At 43.0% G+C, this 23,883-nt stretch overlaps 1 protein-coding gene across 1 annotated transcript in view; it reads left to right on the forward strand.

The window, feature by feature from the left end:
- Window positions 1-2,371: 2,371 nt before the first annotated feature.
- Window positions 2,372-23,883, forward strand: part of LOC126279803 (solute carrier organic anion transporter family member 74D-like) — a 104,787-nt gene continuing 83,275 nt past the window's right edge. Inside the window, exons 1-3 of the mRNA XM_049979707.1 lie at window positions 2,372-2,932; window positions 20,307-20,540; window positions 23,165-23,359. Coding sequence (XP_049835664.1) covers window positions 2,662-2,932; window positions 20,307-20,540; window positions 23,165-23,359 — 700 coding nt within the window. The 5' untranslated portion in view covers window positions 2,372-2,661. The remainder of the gene's footprint in view (window positions 2,933-20,306; window positions 20,541-23,164; window positions 23,360-23,883) is intronic.

The following is a 23,883-nucleotide window of genomic DNA, read 5'->3' on the forward strand; positions in this document are numbered from 1 at the left end:
CCGCCGTGTCATCGGCATACAGCGCTATCTCACCTCCTGCTGACTTTGGCACGTCGTTTGTGTATAGCGAGTATAATATGGGGCCAAGAACTGAGCCCTGCGGAACTCCTGACACAGTGTCCCTGATCGCGCTTACATGTTTGCCGCACCTGACGCGGTATGCCTCCCCGTCAGAAACGAGTCAATCATGCTGATGATATGTCCTGAAATGCCTAACTGGGATAACTTATATATTAAGCCATCATACCCAACTTTGTCGAATCCCCCTGCTTCACCAAGACCAGGTAGATCTCATATACTGACGGACAGCGACAGTCGAGAACTGCAGTAAATACCTGTAAAAAATGGGTTGAAATCAGCAGAAGGAATCACTCACGAGTCGCAAAGTGCCACCAGCAGTCCAGCTAGCACAGTTACTGTACATAGGCAGTTAAAAGAAACGGGGTACAGTGGACGAACAGCTCTTCATTAGTCACAAATCTCTGTAGTCAATGCTAAGTGAGGCTTGACGTGATGTAAAGGGCGCCTTACAAAGACAGTGGATAACAGGTAATGAGTGATTCGGAATGATAAATCACTGTATACCATGTGCGTTTGGTGAATGCATGGAGAATGTTATCTGCCATCAAGTGTGGTGCCATCAGTGAGTATGGAGGAGGTGGTATTACCGGAAGCGTTTTTTTTTTCTTTCATCTTCATGGAGTGGTCCCATTATTGCACTTAAGAAAACATAAATGCAGAAGGATATGAACACAATTTATAGCACTATGTATTGCTTAAGGAGATGAACAATGCTGATAATGGTTGTACTAACATGACAATGCACCCTGTCTTAAAGTAGTGTCTGCGAGGCAATGGTTTGCGGATAATATGATTCCTGCCATACACTAATCCTCCCAGAGTCCTGTGCTGAATCCAGTGGAATCAAAAATGGTTCAAATGGCTCTGAGCACTAAGGGACATAACTTCTGAGGTCATCAGTTCCCTAAAACTTAGAACTACTTAAACCTAACTAACCTAAGCACATCACGCACATCCATGCCCGAGGCAGGATTCGAACCTGCGACCGTAGCAGTAGCACGGTTCCAGACTGTAGCGCCTAGAACCGCTCGAGCACTCCGGCCGGCCCAATGAAATCCTTTACCAATAAGTTAAGTCGTCTTCAATCCAGACCCCGACGTCGTATATCAGTATCTTTACGAGTTCCGTCTCTTGATGAAGAATTAGCCGCCATTCCTTCGCAGCCCCCAGATACCTCATTGAAAGTGTCACCAACAGAGTTCAAGCCATCATAAAGGTGAAGGGCGGACTCACCTTGTATTAATGTTCACTAAAAAGTAACGCATACTTTTGATCAGATAGGGCACTGTGTATACTTCACTACATATAGTAAGTGAACGGAGTGGAATTAAATTAAATTAAATAATGTGGAGAGCATTTCGGAATGTTGCTATGGATACATATGTCGCTATCTTCTCAAGCAGAGCCTCAATCTAACTTTCGATTTTTAAAAGTGTTCAACAGGGCATTATCTGTTTCCTGTTCATTCGCGCTGTTTAATCATCCCTCACAAATACACCTTGTGGTTTTCATTTAATAAACAGGGGTATTCACTTGAGAGGGAGAGCAAGTTGAAGCAAATAAATCTGCCGCACAAGATGAAGGGCTTAGTAGGGTTCCATTGTTTTGCCGACTTATGGTCCTGGCGTAAAAACAAGCAGGAAGTGACGATTAAGTTAAATTAAGCGCTGTCGTAACTTAACATCATACAGTCCCTTTCATTTCTCAAAGTTATCTGTAAGAAACATGACTGCATTTAACATCACCGACGAAGACTAAATATAACGGTGAGTAAACATTATATTCTGTTGCAGTTTCTGGACAGTACATGTGTATAACATGTCCTTATCTTCTCGTTATTAAATCATGTATCTGGTATTGTAACACAAGTGCCGTTGCCCACGTGACAGCTTTGCTCAAAAATGGCTCTAAGCACGATGGGACCTAACATCTGAGGTCATCAGTCCACTAGACTTAGAACTACTTAAACCTAACTAACCGAAGGGCATCACACACATCTATGCCCGAGGCAGGATTCGAACCTGCGGCCGCAGCAGCAGCGCGGTTCCGGACTGAACCGCTCTTCCACAGCGGCCGGCGACAGCTTTGTCCTGCTGCTTGGAAGTAAAATGAGAATCCCATCTTGATTATCGAATACGCTTCCTCTTTCAATTACTAGTTTCCAAAAGCTATACAGAATGGTTTGGATGGGTCGATGAGTCATTCCACATGTAAGATCTCCACTTTCGTGCCCTATTTCGTCATTTGGAATAATCTTCAAGGTTACTACTGTGTTAGCTCCTGTGACATCACGGCCTTTCACGGGAAGATGCAGTATCTCGCAGGATTTGTTGGCACCACACGCAGAGGAGATCAGCGCCCCGTTATCTCCTACCGTGCGTCGACAACCGTCAACACGGTATAAGAACGGTGTCAAAGGACCTCGGGCTCTCTGCGGCTCCACTTGGGAACCACGCCTACACCGGTCCTCGGCGACACCATGGACCTCCGCTGCCTGTGACCACCCATTTCATTGTGGCACAAGCAGCAGCATCCCGCTAAAGGCCTCTCCCACAGGTTGCAGTTTTCCCTCTCAGGAAAATGGCAGAGCCGAATGGAGCCACCAAGAAACGGCCGGGCGAAATGACGGCCGAGGAGGAGGAGCAGCTGTACCGTGACCACCCGCTCACCGAAGACACAACTTGCGGCTACGGCCCACTGCGGTCCGCCTTCCTGCAGAAGTTCGCCAACAAGAAGGCCTTCGTCTTCCTCAACGGCATCGTGGGGTGCATTCTGTCTGCCACGTTCGCCTACTACAACGGCACCATCACCACCCTGGAGAAGCGGTTCAAGATACCCAGTCGCAACATAGGTAAGTAGACGAGGACCGTTGTGTTCTAATACGAGACGTGCTAAGCTATCTCAATAATTTTATTTTTACTTCAAAGCCTGCACCTTAATCTACTCACTGACGCCATTACAGTCTGATTCTTTATTGCTTACGTTGTGTACTGAGTGTTTAAGTTGCCTCCGACAATCGTGAGTCCCGCCGACTATAAAGTACGGGCTGTTATAAGATTTCTTAGTGCTAAAGGCCTAAAAGTGATTGATATTCATCGTGAGATCTGTGCAGTTTACGGAAAAAACATTATGAGGGATGGAATGGTAAGAAAGTGGGTGGGAGCATTTAAAGACGGCCGCACAAATGTGCACGACGAACAACGGAATGGGCGTCCTTCGGTCGTTAATGCAAGTTTGGTGTAGGAAGTGAACAATAAGGTGAGAGAAAACAGACGCTTTAAGATTTCCTCCTTGCAGGATGACTTTCCTAATGTTTATCGTTGTGTTTTGCATGGCATTTTCTCGCTTTCCGCGCCCGGTTTCCCGGGTTCGATTCCCGGCGGGTCAGGGATTTTCTCTGCCTCGTGACGACTGAGTGTTGTGAGTGTCCATAGATTCGTTAGGTTTAAGTAGTTCTAAGTTCTAGGGGACTGATGACCTCAGAAGTTAAGTCCCATAGTGCTCAGAGCTGTTTGAACCATTTTGTATGGCACTGTGACCGAGCACTTGAATTACCGAAAACTGTACGCACGTTGCGTACCGAAAATGTTGATGGATGTGCACAAAACCAACGTTTAGACAGTGCATTGACTTTCCTTGAGCGGTACCACAACGACGGTGATGATTTCTTAAGCCAAATTGTTACGGGCGATGAAACATGGGTGGCCTACGTCACACCAGAATCAAAGCAACAGTCCATGGAAGTTGAGCAAGGGCATCTTTTTGCTGCAAGACAATACCCGCCAGCATGTGGCAAATCAGAACAAAGATCTCATCACATCTTTTCGATGGGAGGCTCTAGATCATCCTCCGTACAGCCCCGATCTTGCGTCCAGTGACTACCTATCTGTTCATGCACTTGAAGAAACACCTGGTCGGTCAGCGTCTTCAAGTATATGACGAAGTCAGAACAGAGGTGATGCAGTGGTTAACAAGTCAGTCAGCAGACCTCTATGAGGAGGGTATTGGAAAATTGGTAGAACATTATGAAAAGTGCCCAATATTTACTGAAATTATGTAGAAAAGTAGATTAAGGTAAAGGCATTCATGTAAAAATAAAATTATTGAGATATCTTAGAACGTCTTTTTTTTAAATTTCAAAACGGTACTTATTTAAAAAACACGCCTCGTACATTTGTCCTTCAAGTACAGAGACATACATATGAGTGTTCTCAGTTTCTTATGTTCGAATGCGTTATCACCTGCTTACGACGCTCGAAATCTAGTAGAAAATCCAAAGAGTTTCTGGTCGCATGTACAGTACACTGGAGGAAAGGCACAATCAATACCTTCACTGTGCGATAACAATGGTGATGTTATTGACAACAGTGACACTAAAGTAATGACAATAAAAATTGTTTTCTGAAATTCATTCACCAAAGAAGACGAAGAAAATATTCCAGAATTCGAAACAAGAATAACTGCCAAATTCAGTCATTTAGAAGTAGATGTTCTCCGTGTAGCAAAGCAACTTAAATCACTTAATAAAGGCAAGGCCTCATGTCCTGCTTGTATATCAGCCAGGTACCTCTCAAGGTGTGCTGATACAATAGTCCCATATTTATCAGTCATATACAACCGATCTACATCTATATCTTCCTCTACGTGATTACTCTGCTATTCACAATAAAGTGCCTGGCAGAGGGTTCAATGAACAACCTTCATGCTGTCTCTCTACCGTTCCACTCTCGAACGGCGCGGGGCATACGAGCATTTAAATTTTTGTGTGCGAGCCCTGATTTCTCTTATTTTATCGTGATGATCAATTCTCCCTATGTACGTGGGTGCCAACATAATATTTTCGCAATCAAAGAAGAACACTAGTAATTGAAATTTCATGAGAAGATCCCGTCGCAACGAAAAACGCCTTTGTTTTGATGATTGTCACTCATCATCGTGTCTGTGGCACTATCTTCCCTGTTTCGCGATAGTACAAAACGAGCTGGCCTACTTTGTACTTTTTCGATGTCATAAGTCAGTCCCACCAGACACGGATCCCACACTGCACAACAGTACTCCAGAATAGGGCGGACAAGTGTGGTGTAAGCAGTCTCTTTAGTAGACCTGTTGCACCTTCTAATTGTTCTGTCAATGAGTGGCAGTCTTCGGTTTGCTCTACTCAAAATATTATCTATGTGATCGTTCGAGTTTAGGTTATTTGTAATTGTAATCCCTAAGTACTGAGTTGAATTTATAGCCTTCCGATTTGTGTGACGTATCGTGTAATCTAAATTTAGTGATTTCTTATAGTACTCATGTGAATAACTTAACACTTTTCCTTATTCAGGGTCAATTGCCACTTTCCGCACCAAACAGATATCATTTTGCAATTCGTTTTGGTCGTCGGATGACTTTAAAAGACAGTAGTTGACAGCATCATCTGCAAAGAGTCTAAGACGGCTACTCAGATTGTCTCCTATGTCGTTAACATAGAGCAGGAACAATATAGGGCCTATAACACTTCCTTGGGGAATGCCGGCTATTACTTCTGTTTTTCTCGATGACTTTCAGTCTATTACTAAGAACTGTGACCTTTCTGATAGGAAATCATGAATTCGGTCGCACAACTGGGGCGATATTCAGTAGGCACGCAATTTGGTTAGAAGACGCCTGTGAGATACAGTGTCGAAAGTCTTCTGGAAATATAAAAATATGGAATCAATTTGACATCCCCTGAGGATAGCACTCATTACTTCATGAGTCTAAAGAGTTAGTTGTGTTTCGCTAGAACGATATTTTCTGAATTCGTGCTGAATATGTGTCAATAAATCGTTTCCTTCGAGGTTCTTTATAATGTTCGAATACAGAATATGTTCCAAAATCCTACTGCAAATCGACGTCACTGATATGGGCCTGTAACTCAGCGGATTACTCCTACTTCCCTTTTTGGGTATTGGTGCGACTTGACCAATTTTGCAGTCCTTATGTACGGATCTTTCTGTGAGCAAGCGGTTGATTGTAAGTACTAAATATGGAGCTATTGCACCACCATACTCTGAGAGGAACCCGACTAGTATACGATCTGGACCGGAGGCCTTGCCTTTATTAAGTGATTTACGCTGTTTTGCTACACCGAGGATCTCTACTTCTATGTTTCTCATCTTGATGGTTGTTCTTCACTGGGATATTTACTCCGTCTTTTTTGGTGGAGGAGTTTCGGAAAATCGTGTTTCATAACTCTGCTTTAGTGGCACTGTCATCAGTGACTTCACCGTTGATATCGCGCAGCGAAGGTATTGATTGCGTCTTGCCTTCAATGTGCTTTATGTATGACCAGAAACTCTTTGGGTTTTCTGCCAGATTTCGAAACAGAATTTCGTCGTGGATATGATTAAATGCACCTCGCCTTGAAGTAGGCGCTATAATTCGAACTTCTATAAAACTTTGCCAGTTTTGGTGATTCGCTCCTTGAAAGGCCCATACCTACAGACTGGAAATTTGCACAGGTCACGCCAATACCCAAGAAAGAAAATAGGAGTAATCTCCTGAATTAGAGACCCATATCACTAACGTCGATTTGCAGTAGGATTTCGATCATATACTGAATTTGAACACTGTGTATTATGTCAAGGAAAGCGATTTATCGACTAACAGCCAACGTGGATTCAGACAATATTGTTCTTGTGAAACACAAGTAGCTCTTTATTCTCACGAAGTAATAAGTGCTTTTGACAGAGGATGTTAAATTGATTCCATATTTTTAGATTTCTCGAAGGCTTTTGACACAGAACCTCACAAGCGACTTCTAATAACGTTACGTGCCTATGGACTGTCGTCTCAGTTGTGAGACTGGATACGTGATTTCCTGTCACAAAAGTCACGGTTCGTAGTAACTGATGGAAAGTCATGGAATAAAACGAAAGTAATCTCTGGCGTTTCCAAAAAAGTATTATATGCCATCTGCTGTTCCTTATCTACATAAACAGTTTAGCAGACAATCCAAGAAGCACTCTCAAAAAATGGTTCAAATGGCTCTGAGCACTATGGGACTTAACATCAATGGTCATCAGTCCCCTGGAACTTAGAACTACTTAAACCTAACTAACCTAAGGACATCACACAACACCCAGTCATCACGAGGCAGAGGAAATCCCTGACCCCGCCGGGAATCGAACCCGGGAACCCGGGCGTGGGAAGCGAGAACGCTACCGTACGACCGCGAGCTGCGGACGGAGCACTCTCAAATTTTTGGCAGATGATGCTGTCGTTTAACGTCTAACAAAGTCATAAAATAATAAAAACAAATTGCAAAACGATTCTGTTATGATATCTGTCTGAAGCGACAAATACCAATTCACTCGAAATTATGAAAAGTGTGAAGTCACCCAAGTGAATAGCAACAGGAATCCATGAAACTTCGGTTATACGACATAGAAATGGTGGTAAAACTATTCCTAAGCTTTTTTTAAAGACAGTAAGAATTAAGGCTGACAACAGCTGGACCCTTCAGTTTGCAGCGAGAAGCAGTTTTCATTAAGCAACAAGTTGTCAGGTTCTTTGACAGACTGGGTCAGCTGATGGACAAGTTAATGTTTATAGCGCATAACACCCTCTCACTGACGACACCCCTGCAGTGATCCGCTGCAGTCCACCTTCATGCATATCTACATCTACACTGATGCTCTACAAATCACATTAAAGTGCCTGGCACTTGTTCGCCAAACATAAGGCTTTCGGTTTCCCCGATAGGATCGTAGGATGCAATCGAATTAAAACTTTTTTTTGGAACGAAATGGTTACTTAAACATTAGTATTGTTTAGCGGCAAGAATGTTCCAAAAAAATGGCTCTGAGCACTATGGGACTCAACTGCTGTGGTCATCAGTCCCCTAGAACTTAGAACTAATTAAACCTAACTAACCTAAGGACATCACACACATCCATGCCCGAGGCAGGATTCGAACCTGCGACCGCAGCAGTCTCACAGTTCCGGACTGCGCGCCTAGAACCGCGAGACCACCGCGGCCGGCTAAGAATGTTCCAAAACAGTATTTAGAAAGTCTACGAATCCTGTACTACCCGACTTTCCTCTATGCCTCCCCTTCTTTTAAACTACACTGAGGGTCTCCTGCACTGTAGAACTCCAGGCAGAACGAATATGACGAAAATATGCTACGGGATACTTCCAGAATGAAACTTTCACTTCATACTGGTGGGTATAAAGAGAAAAGTATTTCCAATCACACAGGATCAACGTGAACGCTACCAACAGTTCATCTGAGCATTTGAAGAACCTATGATACTAAACGGCTAAAACGGTCACGCGGTCACTAAATCACAGCTGCAGATTGCCTCTCTAGCAGATTTCAGGTCCAACAATTTTTTTTTTTTTTCAAATTTTCTGACACGAGTGACCAAATCCAGACATTTTCAATGCTGTCATAATCTACTCATTAAGAGGAATAATGTTACGTTAAAAGTTTAAGCATTAAGTAAAGTATTAAAGCTAGAATCGTATTTGTTTCTTGAGGCAGCGTAACACTCGGCAGGAAAATTTTCCAGTCGAGTATTTGAGGATATGAGCACTTGGCAACTTCCAACTAATATTCTCCCCTCTTTATTGCACACTTTAATGTACATATTCGAATTATTCTTATTTTACCTAACTTTCACCTCTATTATTATTAAGCATAGGCATAATTTTCTTTTCGCTTCCTTACAGGGTGACTAATTACGGTCATTAATCAAGCCTGGCAACAGTTCTTAGAATTCAGTCATTCTTATTTCTCACTTTCCTGCCTTTGCGACAGAATGTTACGACATTCTCCAACCCTACTTGGCTATTGTGTTGGAAGCAGCTGCTTATCCTGCTGTGTAGTTGTGTACAATGATGGAAATAAGAAAGATCCTAGCAATAACAACAATTGTGTAAAAGGCTTAAAAACGGTTTCTGCACATGCTGCCAGAAAAAAGGTAAATTCAGGGTCGTTACTAGCTTTCACTCCTCCGTGGTTGGTTTAATTATTCTAATATAGACCTCATGTACTTTTCGTTACTTCTACTACCTACTTCCATCGACCACTGGTGGTGCTGGCCACTATTTTCTCTTTTTACACCAACAATACCTTTTAAAGAATTAAATGTTTTCTATATTGACTACTGGTCAGTAAAGGACCTACGAAATTACAAAAGAAATTGCCTTTACTATGCTCATGAGTTTTTTTTATTTTCTTTACATTGTTTCGTAACTAGGTATCTTGTAAATTCTGCCTCAAAATAATTCGGCACGTGTGATGCAAAGCATAGTCCTTTAATAGACTGACTCATACCATAATATAAAAGTAAGGCCTTTGGGTGCGGAATGCTTATCACCTCCCAAGCTCCTTGAAATAAATGAGGGAACTTTCCTACATCTTTATGGAGCTTAGAACTCTAGAACTCTGTAACGTATCTTTATCCCTAATGTGGAACAAAGGATCTATAGCTACTTCGTTGAGCACTACTTTTTATGTAAGTTACATCTCGGTAATACACACTTCAAAAAAGTTTTGCATCACCTCGGTTCCGAGAGTTCCGGCACCTGTACAGTCAACTGGAATAGAGATCAATATAAACATCATTTCCGCCCTTTTTATTGCTCGTGAAAACCACAATTGTGTGTTGTACTGCCATAAGTGGGACCTTCAGAGGTGATGGTCGAGATTGCTGTACACAACGGTACCCCTAATATCCAGTACCACCTCATCTTGCATTGTTGTATGCCTTTATTCGTTGTGGCGTAATGTCCCTTAGTTCATCAAGGCACTGTTGGTCCAGATTGTACCACTCCTCAACGGAGATTCCGCGTTGATCCCTCAGAGTGTTTGGTGGGTCACCTCTTCCATAAATAGCCCTTTTCAATCTATCCCAGGCATGTGCGATAAGGTTCATGTCTGGAGAGCATGCTGGCCACTCTAGACGAGCGATATCGTTATCTACAAAGAAGCCATTCACAAGATGTGTACGATAGGGGCACGAATTGTCGTCCATGAAGACAAATGCTTTTTCAGTATTCTGCCGATATGGTTGCATTATCGGTCGGAGGATGGCATTCACGTAAGGTACAGCCACCAGCGGCATACGTCGGCCCCACATAATACCACCCCAAAACAGCAGGGAACCTCCACCATGCTGCACTAGCTGGACAGTGTACCTAAGGCGTTCAGCCTGACCGGGTTGCCTCCAAACACGTCTCTGACGATTATCTTCTTGATAGCATATGCGACACTCATCGGTGAAGAGAACGTGATGCCAATCCTGAGCGGTCCATTCGACATGTTGTTGAGTCCTACTGTACCGCGCAGCAAGGTGTCATGGTTGCAAAGATGGACCTCGCCATGGACGCTGGGAGTGAAAGTGCGCATCATGCAGCCTACTGCATACAGTGTGGGTCGTAACAAAACGTTCTGTGGCTCCACGAGAAGCATTATTCGACATGGTGGCGTTGCTGTCAGGGTTCCTCCAGGTAGGTTTCGGTCATCCACTGTAGTAGTAGCCTTTGGGCGGCCTGAGCGAGGCATCTCATCGACAGTTCCTGTCTCTCTGTATCTCCTCCATGACCGAAAAACATTTCTTTGGTTCACTCCGGAACTCCTGGACAGTTCCCTTGTTGAGAGGCCTTCCTGGCACAAAGCAACAATGCGGACGCGACCGAACCGCGGTATTGACCGTCTAGGCATGGTTGAACTACAGACAACACGAGCCGTGTACCTCCTTCCTGGTCGAATAACTGGAACTGGTCGGCTGTCGGACTCCCTCTGTCTAATAGACGCTGCTCATGCAAGGCTGTTTACATCTTTTAGCGGGTTTAGTGAATCTCTAAACATTCAAAGGGACTGTGTCTGTGATGAAATATCCACAGCAACGTCTAACTTCAGGAGTTCTGGAACCGGAGTGACGCAAAACCTTTTTTGATGTGTTTATTACTTTCTCGCAATTGAATATAAACGTACTTATATTTGGGCATTATGACTTATTTAGTTATCTATTTCTCAAAAATATTGTTTGGTTACAATTCAGTATGCCAGTAGGTTTACGAGGGCTTTATTTCTTGCATACTGATCTTTTTCTCCCCCTTAGTTTACCTATAAAGAAACGGATAGTCGAAGAAACTACAGAGAGTAGATATAGAATATTTAGAGGATATCACTGGAGCATGGTGGAGTATCGAAAAAGAGCAATATACAGAAGAGAGGAAAAAATTGAGGAACTATTCGACGACTACCAATTTGGTGTTAGGAACGATACACCAGGGAGGCAGTTCTCACGTTGCGGTTGACTGAAGATAAATGAAGCATTGATAGCATTTGTCGTCTTCGAAAAGCGTTCGACAGTATAATATTATGTAATATGTTCGAAATTCTGAGAAAAACTGGGGGTAAGCTATAGGGAAAGACGGATAATGTACAATATGTACAAGAAACAAGAGGGAAGAGTAAGAGTGGAAGACCAAAAACGATGGTCACGGATTAAAAAGGGTTTAAAACAGACATGCAGTCTTTCGCTCCTATTGTTCAGTGGTTCAAATGGTTCAAATGGCTCTGAGCACTATGGGACTTAACGTCTGTGGTCATCAGTCCCCTAGAACTTAGAACTACTTAAACCTAACTAACCTAAGGACATCACACACATCCATGCCCGAGGCAGGATTCGAACCTGCGACCGTAGCAGTCGCTCGGTTCCGGAATGAGCACCTAGAACCGCGAGACCACCGCGGCCGGCTGTTGTTCAGTGTATCCATCGAAGAAGCTATATGGAAATAAAAGAAAGGCTCAAGAGTGCGACTAAAATTAAAGGTTACAGAATATCAATGATAAGATTAGTTGACGACATTGCTACTCTCTGTTAAAGTAAAAAACGTAAATGTCGTGTTACTGGGGCCTCCCGTCGGACAGATCGTTCGCCTGGTGCAAGTCTTCCGATTTGACGCCACTTCGGCGACTTGCGCGTCGATGGGGATGAAATGATGATGATTAGGACAACACAAGACATACTCCCTGAGAGGAGAAAAATCTTCGACCCAGCCGGGAATCGAACCCAGGCCCTTAGGATTGACATTCTGTCTCGCTGACCACATTTTTTTTCCATCGATATAGTTCTTTGTGTTTGGTCTGGGTGGACGTCACAAGACATCCGTTCAAGTTGATCGTTGATTTCTTGACTCAGTTTTTTTTATTACAGAGAGCACATGGCCCTCTGACCGAACACACTGAGCTACCGGGCCGGCGCCACTAAGCTACGGAGGGCGGACTCTATGAACGTGAAAAAGAATTACAGACTCTTTAGAATGGAATTAAAATTCCAATGAGTACAGAATACAGATCGACAATAAATCGAAGGAAGAGGAAAGTAATGAGAAATTGCAGAAATGAGAAACAGTGAGAAACTTAACATCGCAATTGGGGATAACGAAGTGGATGAAAGTTAAGGAAATTTGATACCTAGACAGCAAAATAACCCGTGACAGACGGGGGAAGGAAAATGTAAGAAGCAGATTAGCACTGGCGAAAAAGCCATGCCTGGCCAAGAAAAATCTGCTAGTATCGAATATAGATGATAATTTGAGGAATAAATTTCTGAGAATGTACGTTGAGAGCACAGAATTGTAAGGTAGTGAAACATGGACAGTGGCACAACCGGAATAGAAGAGAATCGAGTTCCGCGGAGTGGCCACGTGGTTAGAGGCGCCATGTCATGGATTGCGTGGCCCCTCCCGCCGGAGGTACGAGTCCTCCCTAGGGCATAAGTTAGTTTCAGTTAGGTTAAGTAGTGTGTCAGTCTAGCGACACATGATCTCATCAATTTGTTCCCTTAGGAATTCACACACACACACACACACACACACACACACACAGAGAGAGAGAGAGAGAGAGAGAGAGAGAGAGAGAGAGAGAGAGAGAGAGAGAGAGAGAGAGAAGAGAATCGAAGCATTTGGGATGTGCTGCTACAGACGAATGCTGAAAATAAGGTGGAGTGATAAGAAACGAAGCATGAGGTTCTCCGCAGAATCGGCGAGGAACGTATGTAAAACACTGACAAGAAGAAAGGACAAGATGTTAGGAGATCTGTAAAAACATCAGAGAAGGAAGAAGAAATACACCAAACGCCTCTGGATTATGTAATCGTCACCTATATGTTCACTCAGAGCATGAACTCTCTGAGATTACATTCACAATCTAACCGGATGTATCTACACTTCACGCTCTTCCTTCCCTTTGTCCAGTACTGTGAGACACTCCGAATGTACTTAACCACCCTTATGTGAATTATCAAGCGTACTACAACCTCCTGTTTGAATCTTAGAAGACTACAAAATCAAAAGCTACCGCTTTCTGCTCGGAATTCTTTCCTCCAATTAGACAAGCCTTTTTCTCGCTTCGTACCAAAAGTGAGTTTTAGTCTACTAATGTATGTCAGGGTGTCTCATCTAGCTATATTTATATTTGCATTTATTCCAGTACGTAGATTGTCTTTATCTTTTCGGACATCATTGATCAGGTTTAATCTTAAACTGCGAAGGTACTACGCTGATTTCTTTACGTCATTACGCAGCTTCGCTTTGTCAGCTCTAGGTTCATTAATGTGAAAATGGAGTTGGGCACCAGCCTCGGATATATTCTCAGAGATGTCTAATTTCAAAATTAAATTACCATTAGATGTTTTCGCTGAGCCCTTAGCAGTTACTTTCTAAATAACAGCATTATTACTATTAAATGTTATCTCACAGATCTTATCAGGCACATTCACTGAGATCTGATTAAATAATTGCTTGGAAAGAGCCTGACAACTATTAGATATTTGTTCAGATATCTGACAAGATATTAGCTCAGAGATTTGCTTTTTTAAATCTCTATTATTACTGGAAATTTGCTGAGAGAGTTCGCTTTTCAATTGTCTTATTTTCTTTTCGCATTTCTCTTCGATCCGTTTCATGTTGATGTCTTAATTCTTTGAACATCTGGATTCTATCAGATTCCATTTTTAATTAATATACTGCACCATGCGCTAATAACAAATAACATTCTTGTCTCTCAACACGAATTACTAATGCCCATAACAGTCAAGATTACAAGAAAGAGCTTTTTGCACTTCAGTAATAAAAGTCGCTGCCGGTTTGAAAACGACTCACCGTTATATTTTACTTTTGCGGCGAGTTGGTTTCACGATGCCTATGACCGCCACCCTGCTGCCTCTGACTCGTCGCAGTCAGGTGGACTGTCGACGGCTGCTCTCTGTCGGTTGCCGATGACCGTAGGTGTTTCCTCGTAGGCGCCCGCTGCCCACGACTGCTGGCGATGCCTCGAAGTCGTCTGCTTTCCGCACCGACGTACTCGCAGACACTGCCCTGTCGACACCGTACGTGGGCAGCTAAACAGCACGTGGACTAATTTACGATTACTGCGGAAGCGAGAGGTTTCTCGCCCTCTACCGACTTTTCAGCGAACTAGATCGGCCATTCAGTCAATATTTTACATTACTCTTCTCTTTTAGCGACCTCCTGTACACGCTAGTCATCACGATGAGGTAGCGTTATATGTTACCTCCGATTCTTTTATTTGGGGGTTCTGGCACCATGGTGAGAAGCTGAGATGTCCCGCCCCGATGCTAGCAGCGATGACGTCCTCCACTGTCTGCGTACTCTCTCTCTCTCTCTCAATATTCTTCTTCTTCCTGTGCTACTGCCTTTGACCCTCATTGTGTGCAGGGTAGGTAGGGTTAAAGTACGGATTTGGCATGGTTAATTTTTAAGGGGTGGCCGGATGCTCTACCTGCCACCATCCCATACCTCCGGGATGGAAATTGTGTACGTAATCTGTCTGAGTCTAGTGTAATCAGGAAATAGTGCGAATGTGTTGCAAATGTCTGCGAGTCTAGTAACTGAGATGGGATGTGGGGACCAGCCCAGTATTCATCTAGTGGGATGTGGAAAACAGCTAAAAACCAGAAGTAGTCTGGTCATCACACAGGACCTTGCCGTTAATCCGCCAGGCGGATTCGATCCGGGGGCCGCGCGCCTACCCGGGTCCAGAAACAGCCCATTAGCGCTCTAGGGTAACCTGGTGGGTACCGTCTCTTTGTTCAATAACCCACAGAGCCTTGTCGTTGTATTCTGATATGATACAATGTGGTTCTCTTTCTTCAGATGTCTTCTTTCGTTAATATAAATGACGGTATTAAGCTGTGGGACCACACCTCATATGAAAATTTCTTCATAATTAATTTACATCTTCCTTCATAGAAAAGGGAGTCCCATTTCTGGTTATACAGGGTGTTACAAAAAGGTACGTCCACAATTTCACGAAACATTCCTCACACACAAAGAAAGAAATTATGTTATGGGGACATGTGTCTGGAAACGCTTACTTTCCATGTTAAAGCTCATTTTATTACTTCTCTTCAAATCACATTAATCATGGAATTGAAACACACAGCGACAGAACGTACCAGCGTGACTTCAATCACTTTGTTACAGGAAATGTTCAAAATGTCCACCGTTAGCGAGGATACATGCATCCACCCTCCGTCGCATGGAATCCCTGAAGCGCTGATGCAGCCCTGGAGAATTGCGTATTGTATCACAGCAGTCCATAATACGAGCATGAAGTGTCTCTACATTTGGTACCGGGGTTTGCGTAGACAAGAGTTTTCAAATGCCCCCATAAATGAAAGTCAAGAGGGTTGAGGTCAGGAGAGCGTGGAGGCCATGGAATTGGTCCGTCTCTGCCAATCCACGGGTCACTGAATTTGTTGTTGAGAAGCGTACGAACACTTCGACTGAAATGTGCAGGAGCTCCATCGTGCATGAACCACATGTTGTGTCGTACTTGTAAAGGCACATGTTCTAGCATCACAGGTGGAGTATCCCGTATGAAATCATGATGACGTGCTCCATTGAGCGTAGGTGGAAGAACATGGGGCCCAATCAAGACATCACCAACAATGCGTGGCCAAACATTCACATAAAATCTGTGTTGATGACGTGATTGCACAATTGCGTGTGGATTCGCGTCAGCCGACACATGTTGACGGTGAATCGAGGAAGTACAGTACATACTGACGAAACTGAAATGGGCTGTAACATTGAAATTAAGCGTTTCCGGACACATGTCCACATAACATATTTTCATTATTTGTGGGTGAGGAATGTTTCCTGAAAGTTTGGCCGTACCTTTTTGTAACACCCTGTATATAGGGGACGTTTATTCTGCTCAGTTGAGTAGCTACTCTCTTTTACATTTCTAATAAATTGTCGTCGTCATGTTAAAATTATTTTTCCATTCCACTACAAAAATGACACATCGCTTGGTTAAAATTCGATCGACTACAATACTACTTTACACTTATGCTGCAGAACAACGAAATATATCACATTAAACTGGTATCTTCTTAAATTTCAGTTAATATATGCGATGAGAATGTCAGATTTGTTACACCTGTGTCCACTTTCCTGTGTCCCACATGCCTCTAATCTGAAACTGTTAATCCTCACAGATTCTATAGCTGGGCGTAAAGTCACGTAGGCGCACTGGTCTGTGACTACTTTTCGATGATCACCGAGATGAAATTTACGTACGAGCAATAAAATGCAGCTATTTTGCTATATTGCTCGAAGATCGTCACTTTATATAAGGTTAACATTCTCCTTCTGCTAATTTTTCAAACCTTTCAGTCTCACGTTTCTTCCAAATCGATTACACTTTCATTACAAGTTACTCTGTGCATCATATTTCAAAATTTACTGGCTCACTAATAATTTCAGAGCACAGTTAACTGTTCAACAAAAGGTTAAATTTCGGGTTTTATATCCTCTCTGCTTCGGTCATTATCAGTTATTTCACATCCAAAATATCAAAACTCTTCTATTACTTTTAGTGTCTATGTTTACAAACTCTATAAACGTACGTTTGCTTTTCTTTAACCTAACTCCTAAGACAATTCATAGTTTCAGTATTGCCCAGAGTGTTCTTATATTTCTCCGGAACCCTGAGGTCTGTTTCTCTAAGATTTTCCTTTCTTTTCTAAATAATTCGTTTCAGTAATTCGCAGCCATGACTTATTAAACTGATAGTTCGTTAATATTCACACCAATCAGGATCTGATTTCTATAGAATTGAAACGGTTACATTCTTCTTGAAGTCTAGGAGTATTTCCCCTGTCCCACGCATATTGCACATCAACTGCAAAAGTTTTGTATTGCATGGCTCCCCCAAGGATGTCAGTAGTTTTGAGAGAATGTCGTCTACTCCAAGGACCTCGTTTTGTCCTAGGTCTGTCAGTGGTTTTCCAAATTCTTCTTCCGGTATCGTATTTCCCACCTCATCTTCATGTGCTTCCTCTTCCCTGTCTATAACATTGCTTTCACAACTCCTTTATAGATTGCTTCATCCTTTCAGCTTTCCCTTTTTTGCTTGTTACTGGTTTTCCACTTGAGCTCTTGGTATTAATGCAGCTGCTCTCTTTTTTCTCCAAAGGTATCTTTAATTCTTTAATTGGTCCCCTAGTTATATGTGGTTCTATAGATATGCATTTGTCTCCTTGTCATTCCTGCCTTTTGTTTTGCATTTTTATCTTCTGGACGTCTGTATTCCATTTCACTTGCTTCATTTGGTGCATATTTAAATTTTCTCCTTTCATCAATGAAATCCAGTATCTCCTGTTGTATCCAATGATTTCCAGTAGGCTTTGTTTTTTTATCTGTTTGATCCTTAGCTGCCTGCCTTCATTATTTGATTTTGCAAAGCCACCCGTTCTGCTTCTACTGTTTCTTTCACCTATTTCAGTCAATCGTTGCTTGATGCTGTTGTGAATCTCTCAATAATATCTGGTTCATTCGACTGATCGAGGTTCCATCTCCTTAATTTCCTACTTTGCTCCAGTTTCATCAGTTTCGATCTAGAGTTCATAACCAATAAATTATAGTGACCTGAGTCCACATCTGACGCTGGAAATGACTTACATTTTGAAATCTGGTTTTCACCGTTATAATTGATCTGAAGCCTTCTAATATCCCCTTATCTCTTCCCCACTCACAGCTTTATTTCATAATTCTTAGAGCAGGTCACTGATGATTGAATTATGCTTTGTGCAAAATTGTGAGGACCTTGCATCACTGTTTGTCTTTCCCTTCCTTGTTCCATTCGCAAACAAACCAACAAAGACAATGTCTTTATACTTTCGTACGAGCCCTGATTTCTGTTACCTTGTCTTGCGCAATATGTATGTTGGTAGCAGCGGAATCATTCTGTAGGCTATCAAGAATGTTGGTTCTCTAAACTTCCTGAACAGTGTTTTGAAAACAGAATGTCTTCGTCCTTCGAGGGGATTCTCAGCTGAGTTCAAAATTCATTACCGCAACACTCGCGTGTTGATCTAATCTAAACCTGGCATCACGTGTCTGAATTGCTTCGAAGCGATGCTTTCGCCGACCTGGAGGAGATGCCAAACACTTGAACAGTATTCAAGAATAGGTCGGACAAGTATCATCCTTTATAAATAAACTACACTTTCTTATAATTTAATGGTTATTCACACAACTGTTCTATAGGCGGTCTCAGATCTACACTTTCTTAGAATTCTCATAATAAACCAAAGTCGGCTATTCGCTTTCCCTGCAACTAACCTTAAGAGCTCGTTCCATTTCACGTCGCTTTTGCAACGTTACGCCTCAATATTTAATTGATTGACTGTGGCAATTAGCACACAACTAATACCGTATTCTAAAATCATGGGATTATTTTTGCTACTCACCTACATGTACTTACATTTTCCACACATTTTGAGGACGCTGTCATTCATTATGCGAGACAGAAATTCTCTGTCATCCTTCACCCTCCTACAGTCATTCAGCAACAACACATTCCCATACGCTAAGGCATCATCAGCAAAAAGCTGCAGACTGATACCCTCTCTCAGGCCGTTCATATACAGGGTATTACAAAAGATACGGCCAAACTTTCAGGAAACATTCCTCACACACAAATAAAGAAAATATGTTATGTGGACATGTGTCCGGAAACGCTTAATTTCCATGTTAGAGCTCATTTTAGTTTCGTCAGTATGTACTGTACTTCCTCGATTTACCGCCTGTTGGCCCAATTGAAGGAAGGTAATGTTGACTTCGGTGCTTGTGTTGACATTCCTCACACACAAATAAAGAAAATACGTTATGTGGACATGTGTCCGGAAACGCTTAATTTCCATGTTAGAGCTCATTTTAGTTTCGTCAGTATGTACTGTACTTCCTCGATTCACCGCCAGTTGGCCCAATTGAAGGAAGGTAATGTTGACATGCGACTCATTGATCTACAGTACTAGCATCAAGCACATCAGTACGTAGCATCAACATGTTAGTGTCCGTCACGAACGTGGTTTTGCAGTCAGTGCAATGTTCACAAATGCGGAGTTGGCAGATGCCCATTTGATGTATGGATTAGCACGTCATCAACACATATTTTCTGTGAACGTTTGGGCAGGCATTGTTGGTGATGTCTTGATTGGGCCCCATGTTCTTCCACCTACGCTCAGTGGAGCACGTTATCATGATTTCATACCGGGTACTCTACCTGTGCAGCTAGAACATGTTTCTTTACAAGTACGACACAACATGTGGTTCATGCACGATGGAGCTCCTGCACGTTTCAGTCGAAGTGTTCGTACGCTTCTCAACAAGAGTTTCGGTGACCGGTGGATTGGTAGAGGCGGACCAATTGCATGGCCTCCACGCTCTCCTGACCTCAACCCTCTTGACTTTCATTTATGGAGGCATTTGAAAGCTTTTGTCTACGCAACCCCGGTACCAAATGTAGAGACACTTCATGCTCGTATTATGGATGGCTGTGATACAATACGCCACTCTCCATAGCTGCATCAGCGCATCGGGGATTCCATGCGACGGAGGGTGGAGGCATGTATCCTCGCTAACGGAGGACATTTTGAACATTTCCTGTAACAAAGTGTTTGAAGTCACGCTGGTACGTTCTGTTGCTGTATGTTTCCATTCCATGTTTAATGTGATTTGAAGAGAAGTAATAAAATGAGCTCTAACATGGAAAGTAAGCGTTTCGTGACACATGTCCACATAACATATTTTCTTTTTTTGTGTGTAAGGAATGTTTCGTGAAAGTTTGGCCGTACCTTTTTGTAACACCCTGTATATATACGACACTTATGTACGTTGTTAGGAGTCATGAAGAAGTGATGTTGTGGCAGGTATCATCTTCGTCGCGGGCGACCTCGGCACAGTGCTGGTGTCGGGGGTGGTGACGTACTACGGGGGCAGCGGGCACCGGCCGCGCTGGATCACGCTGGGCATGTACCTGGTGGTGGGCTCGTGCCTGCTCAACGCCCTGCCACACATGCTGTACGGCGCGGGAGAAGAGTCGCTCCGGCTCACCGAAGAGTACGGCGCCACCATCAACGTCAACGAGACCTTGCAGCTCATCGGTAAGCACGTCTGCTGCTGGCGTTCAGCTACCTCCACGTCCACACCCTCTTAAGTGTATGCCATACCCCGTTTCCTATCGTGCCATTTAATAAATGGCTGCTTCCCAATCCTTCACATGCGGAGCAAGGGGAAAACGATTGTTTAATGACTCTGTGAGTGCTGTCATTTAATCTTGAATTATGTTTATTATTTGCATAATAAAATTTCACCCTATGCCAATGAATGATTATTTTGTTTCTAAGTAAAAATTATTTAATTTTATATATTTTATTAGGAGATATGTAGGGTTTCTTAGAAGCACATTTACATTATCTGACAACGAATATTTGCAAATATAGGGTTGTGATTTACCTCTCTTTAATTTTCCTATTCTTTCTATGTCTCCATGAGTTATTCTGTAGGCAACAGATACACTCAGTACAATTTTCTAATTGACAGTAGATCACATTCATAACATTCACTACAGATAATCATTCCTGATGCCTACTGTACATGATCGCGTTCACTTGCTCTGTGTTTTTGTTTATGGTCTTCTGTATGAAGTACTCATCTCGGAAAGTAAGCATTGTCTTTCCTTTGTTGCTATAGCTTAAGACTGGTATGTCTGTTTTTTATTTTGTTACATCTTCCGTATATGTGGAATGGCTCCGTTCACTCTTCAGTGGCCCTATATTGTCTTCGTACGTGATATTAAAATTTATTACAGCATTTTCAGTAAATTTATAGTTGGAGCTATTACATTATAATTCACATAGTCCTGAACTATAGTATTTGTCTTTCTCTTCTGCCACAGACTTTCATTTTTTTAATATTTTTTTGTATTACGCCATCAGTTTTAAAGGCTCTATTGGTCAATTAACAGTAGCCTAATTCTTTTTCGCAGTACCGACAGGAGAAATACCTAGGGAGTTATAGTATATTTCTAGATTTCTCCTCAGCATATTGTTTGGCACTTGCGTCTTGCCAGTTTGGGAGCAATATGGCAATCAGAGAATCATGACCATCTCACTCAACTTCATCACACTTCAATACACTCTGCACGCAACCGTCACCTACACGAATCGCACTTAAGACACACGATACACATAATGACAAAGCAAAGTCCATCAAAAGCATCAGAAAAGTACGAAACGAACGAGTAAGTAAAATTTGAAACAAATATACTTCTTTCTGTCAGCCGACGTGTAACGTCGCCGGTTTTGTCAGTGCCGCTATGCTCTCGCCTTAAAAAAAAGTATTATTACGGCGAGTTGTCACATGTTCCTGCGGATTTATGATTTCTCGAGCTAACCATCAAGTCCTAATGGCACTCATGCACACTTCTTCTGCAACCAATCGCTTTATCATCATTAGGGGAGCTGTTAAACTCATACCTGAAACGAAACGTACATATGTTCATGTGAGTGTACGTGCGTGTGTGTTTGTGTGTGTGTGTGTGTGTGTGTGTGTGTGTGTGCGTGTGTGTGTGTGTGTGTGCGTGTACGGATCTTCTGTATCAGGTTCCTTAAGAATTTGAGACACTTACACTGCGTGTCTGGTACTTTTGTGTCAACGATTTGCAACACAATCCGTCATGACATACATAACTGAAAAAACAACAAACATTTCTACTTTTAGCTAGACACCTGGAATTTTATGAGAAAACATACACACAAGTTCTATCGATTCACTTCTGATTATATAACTACATTGCGAACGTGTCAACTGGTGGGTGCTCAAGCTCTCACATTAGGGATTTGTAATCTCTCGTTTTAGTACATGAACCACCTAGGCACTCACGGTATCCTCTCGTCACTTTAGTACGTTATAAGCGACATACGATCTTGGAGATGAAGTGTCCTATGCACCCCACAGTCTGAGGTTACCCCAGTTACGTGTCCCGCCGATTCCATTCTCCCTCTCCCTTCCCCGTCCATCCCCCCTCCCTTCTCCCTCCCCCTCCCCCACTATTGAGACCCCGCTCCCCCTTGCTTTCTGCCACTTCTTGGGAAGCCTCGGTTTTCACACTGAAGCACTTATCTTCGCGAGATTCCATTCCCTGCCCTCGAAGCGCCGCTGTTGAGGACATTTTCGCGTTACACCACTCTTCCACTGTCAGTACACACTTAATTGGCGAGTCTAGAGGTACGTTCAGAGTAAACTCCATGCAGTTTGGCTAGAGGCCTCGGTTGCTAGCAAATGCCAAAGCCCCAAACTAGAGTTTCAGCATTCTGCAAAGACCCCGTTATATTCGTGTCGGGGAGAGTCCTTTCATAGTATTTGACGAGTTCGTGCTACCGCATGCCTCGGTTTGCGACATACATGATTTACCAACATGTGTAGTATTGGATAGTACGATTACAGCTGCAACGATAAACACTGTACGATCTCCCTTGGGACTTCGTCATGACCCAGAACGCCTCACGTACGCTTCCATACGAGTGATCCAGTACCTTGGTTTCCAAACACACACGAAGAGGAACACAGATATTGCACAGTGCCAACACTGTGAAAAATCCCAAGAGGTGTCTGTAGTCACCATGCCATCTGCACCTCATGTTACCGGCCGACGCACAGGCATCTTTGTTAGTGACAGCTTGGACACGCCAGGTGTGGTGAAGTGACAGCCTGTGCCTTGTTGCAGAGCAGGAGCGGCGCAAGGCGCTGTGCCAGCCGGAGGGGGGCGTGCCCTGTGACGACACGGCGGGCAGCTTCGCGCCGCAGGCCATCATGTTCGCAGCCAGCATGCTGGGCGGACTTGGCAACCCCGTCTACTACACACTGGGCACCACCTACATGGACGACAACATCAAGAAGTCCAAGACGCCGGCGCTCATCAGTGAGTCACGCAGAAGCACGCGCCTATGCTACTCTACAACTTATGTCTGTATACACAGTATGTCAGTAAAGGTTTAAAGGTACCAGTTATTGTTAGAGAAACTGATGTCCCAAAACTATAATTTACAAGCGCTATTTACTAAAATTTGTTTTAAGTAGAAGCATCTGATTTCACAGGACTACGTCTTCCACATGAGCGAGAAAAGAAATCTGGACTGAATTTTAACTTACTCATGGAAATTAAAAGTTTACCTTGGCGCGAGTAGTAAGTTGGAATCTCTCTGGTGCAGCTGGCTCGTTCTCTTGATCGTTCATTATCAATGTCCGTTGAATCGATATGACATCAACACGGCAACAAAAGACTTCAACATGTGGAAGTCAGTTACGCATTCCTGTAAGAATATTTCCTGAAAACGAGCTGTCTCAGTGCTGGATCGCCTGTAAGTGGCGTATGAGCCTCGTTTTATACCACTGGCCACCAAGGTCGCCTGATCTCACCGTAAGTCGTATGAGTATTTTTTGTTA

This window comes from Schistocerca gregaria, chromosome 1 (assembly GCF_023897955.1).
Source record: "Schistocerca gregaria isolate iqSchGreg1 chromosome 1, iqSchGreg1.2, whole genome shotgun sequence".
NCBI lineage: Eukaryota > Metazoa > Arthropoda > Insecta > Orthoptera > Acrididae > Schistocerca > Schistocerca gregaria.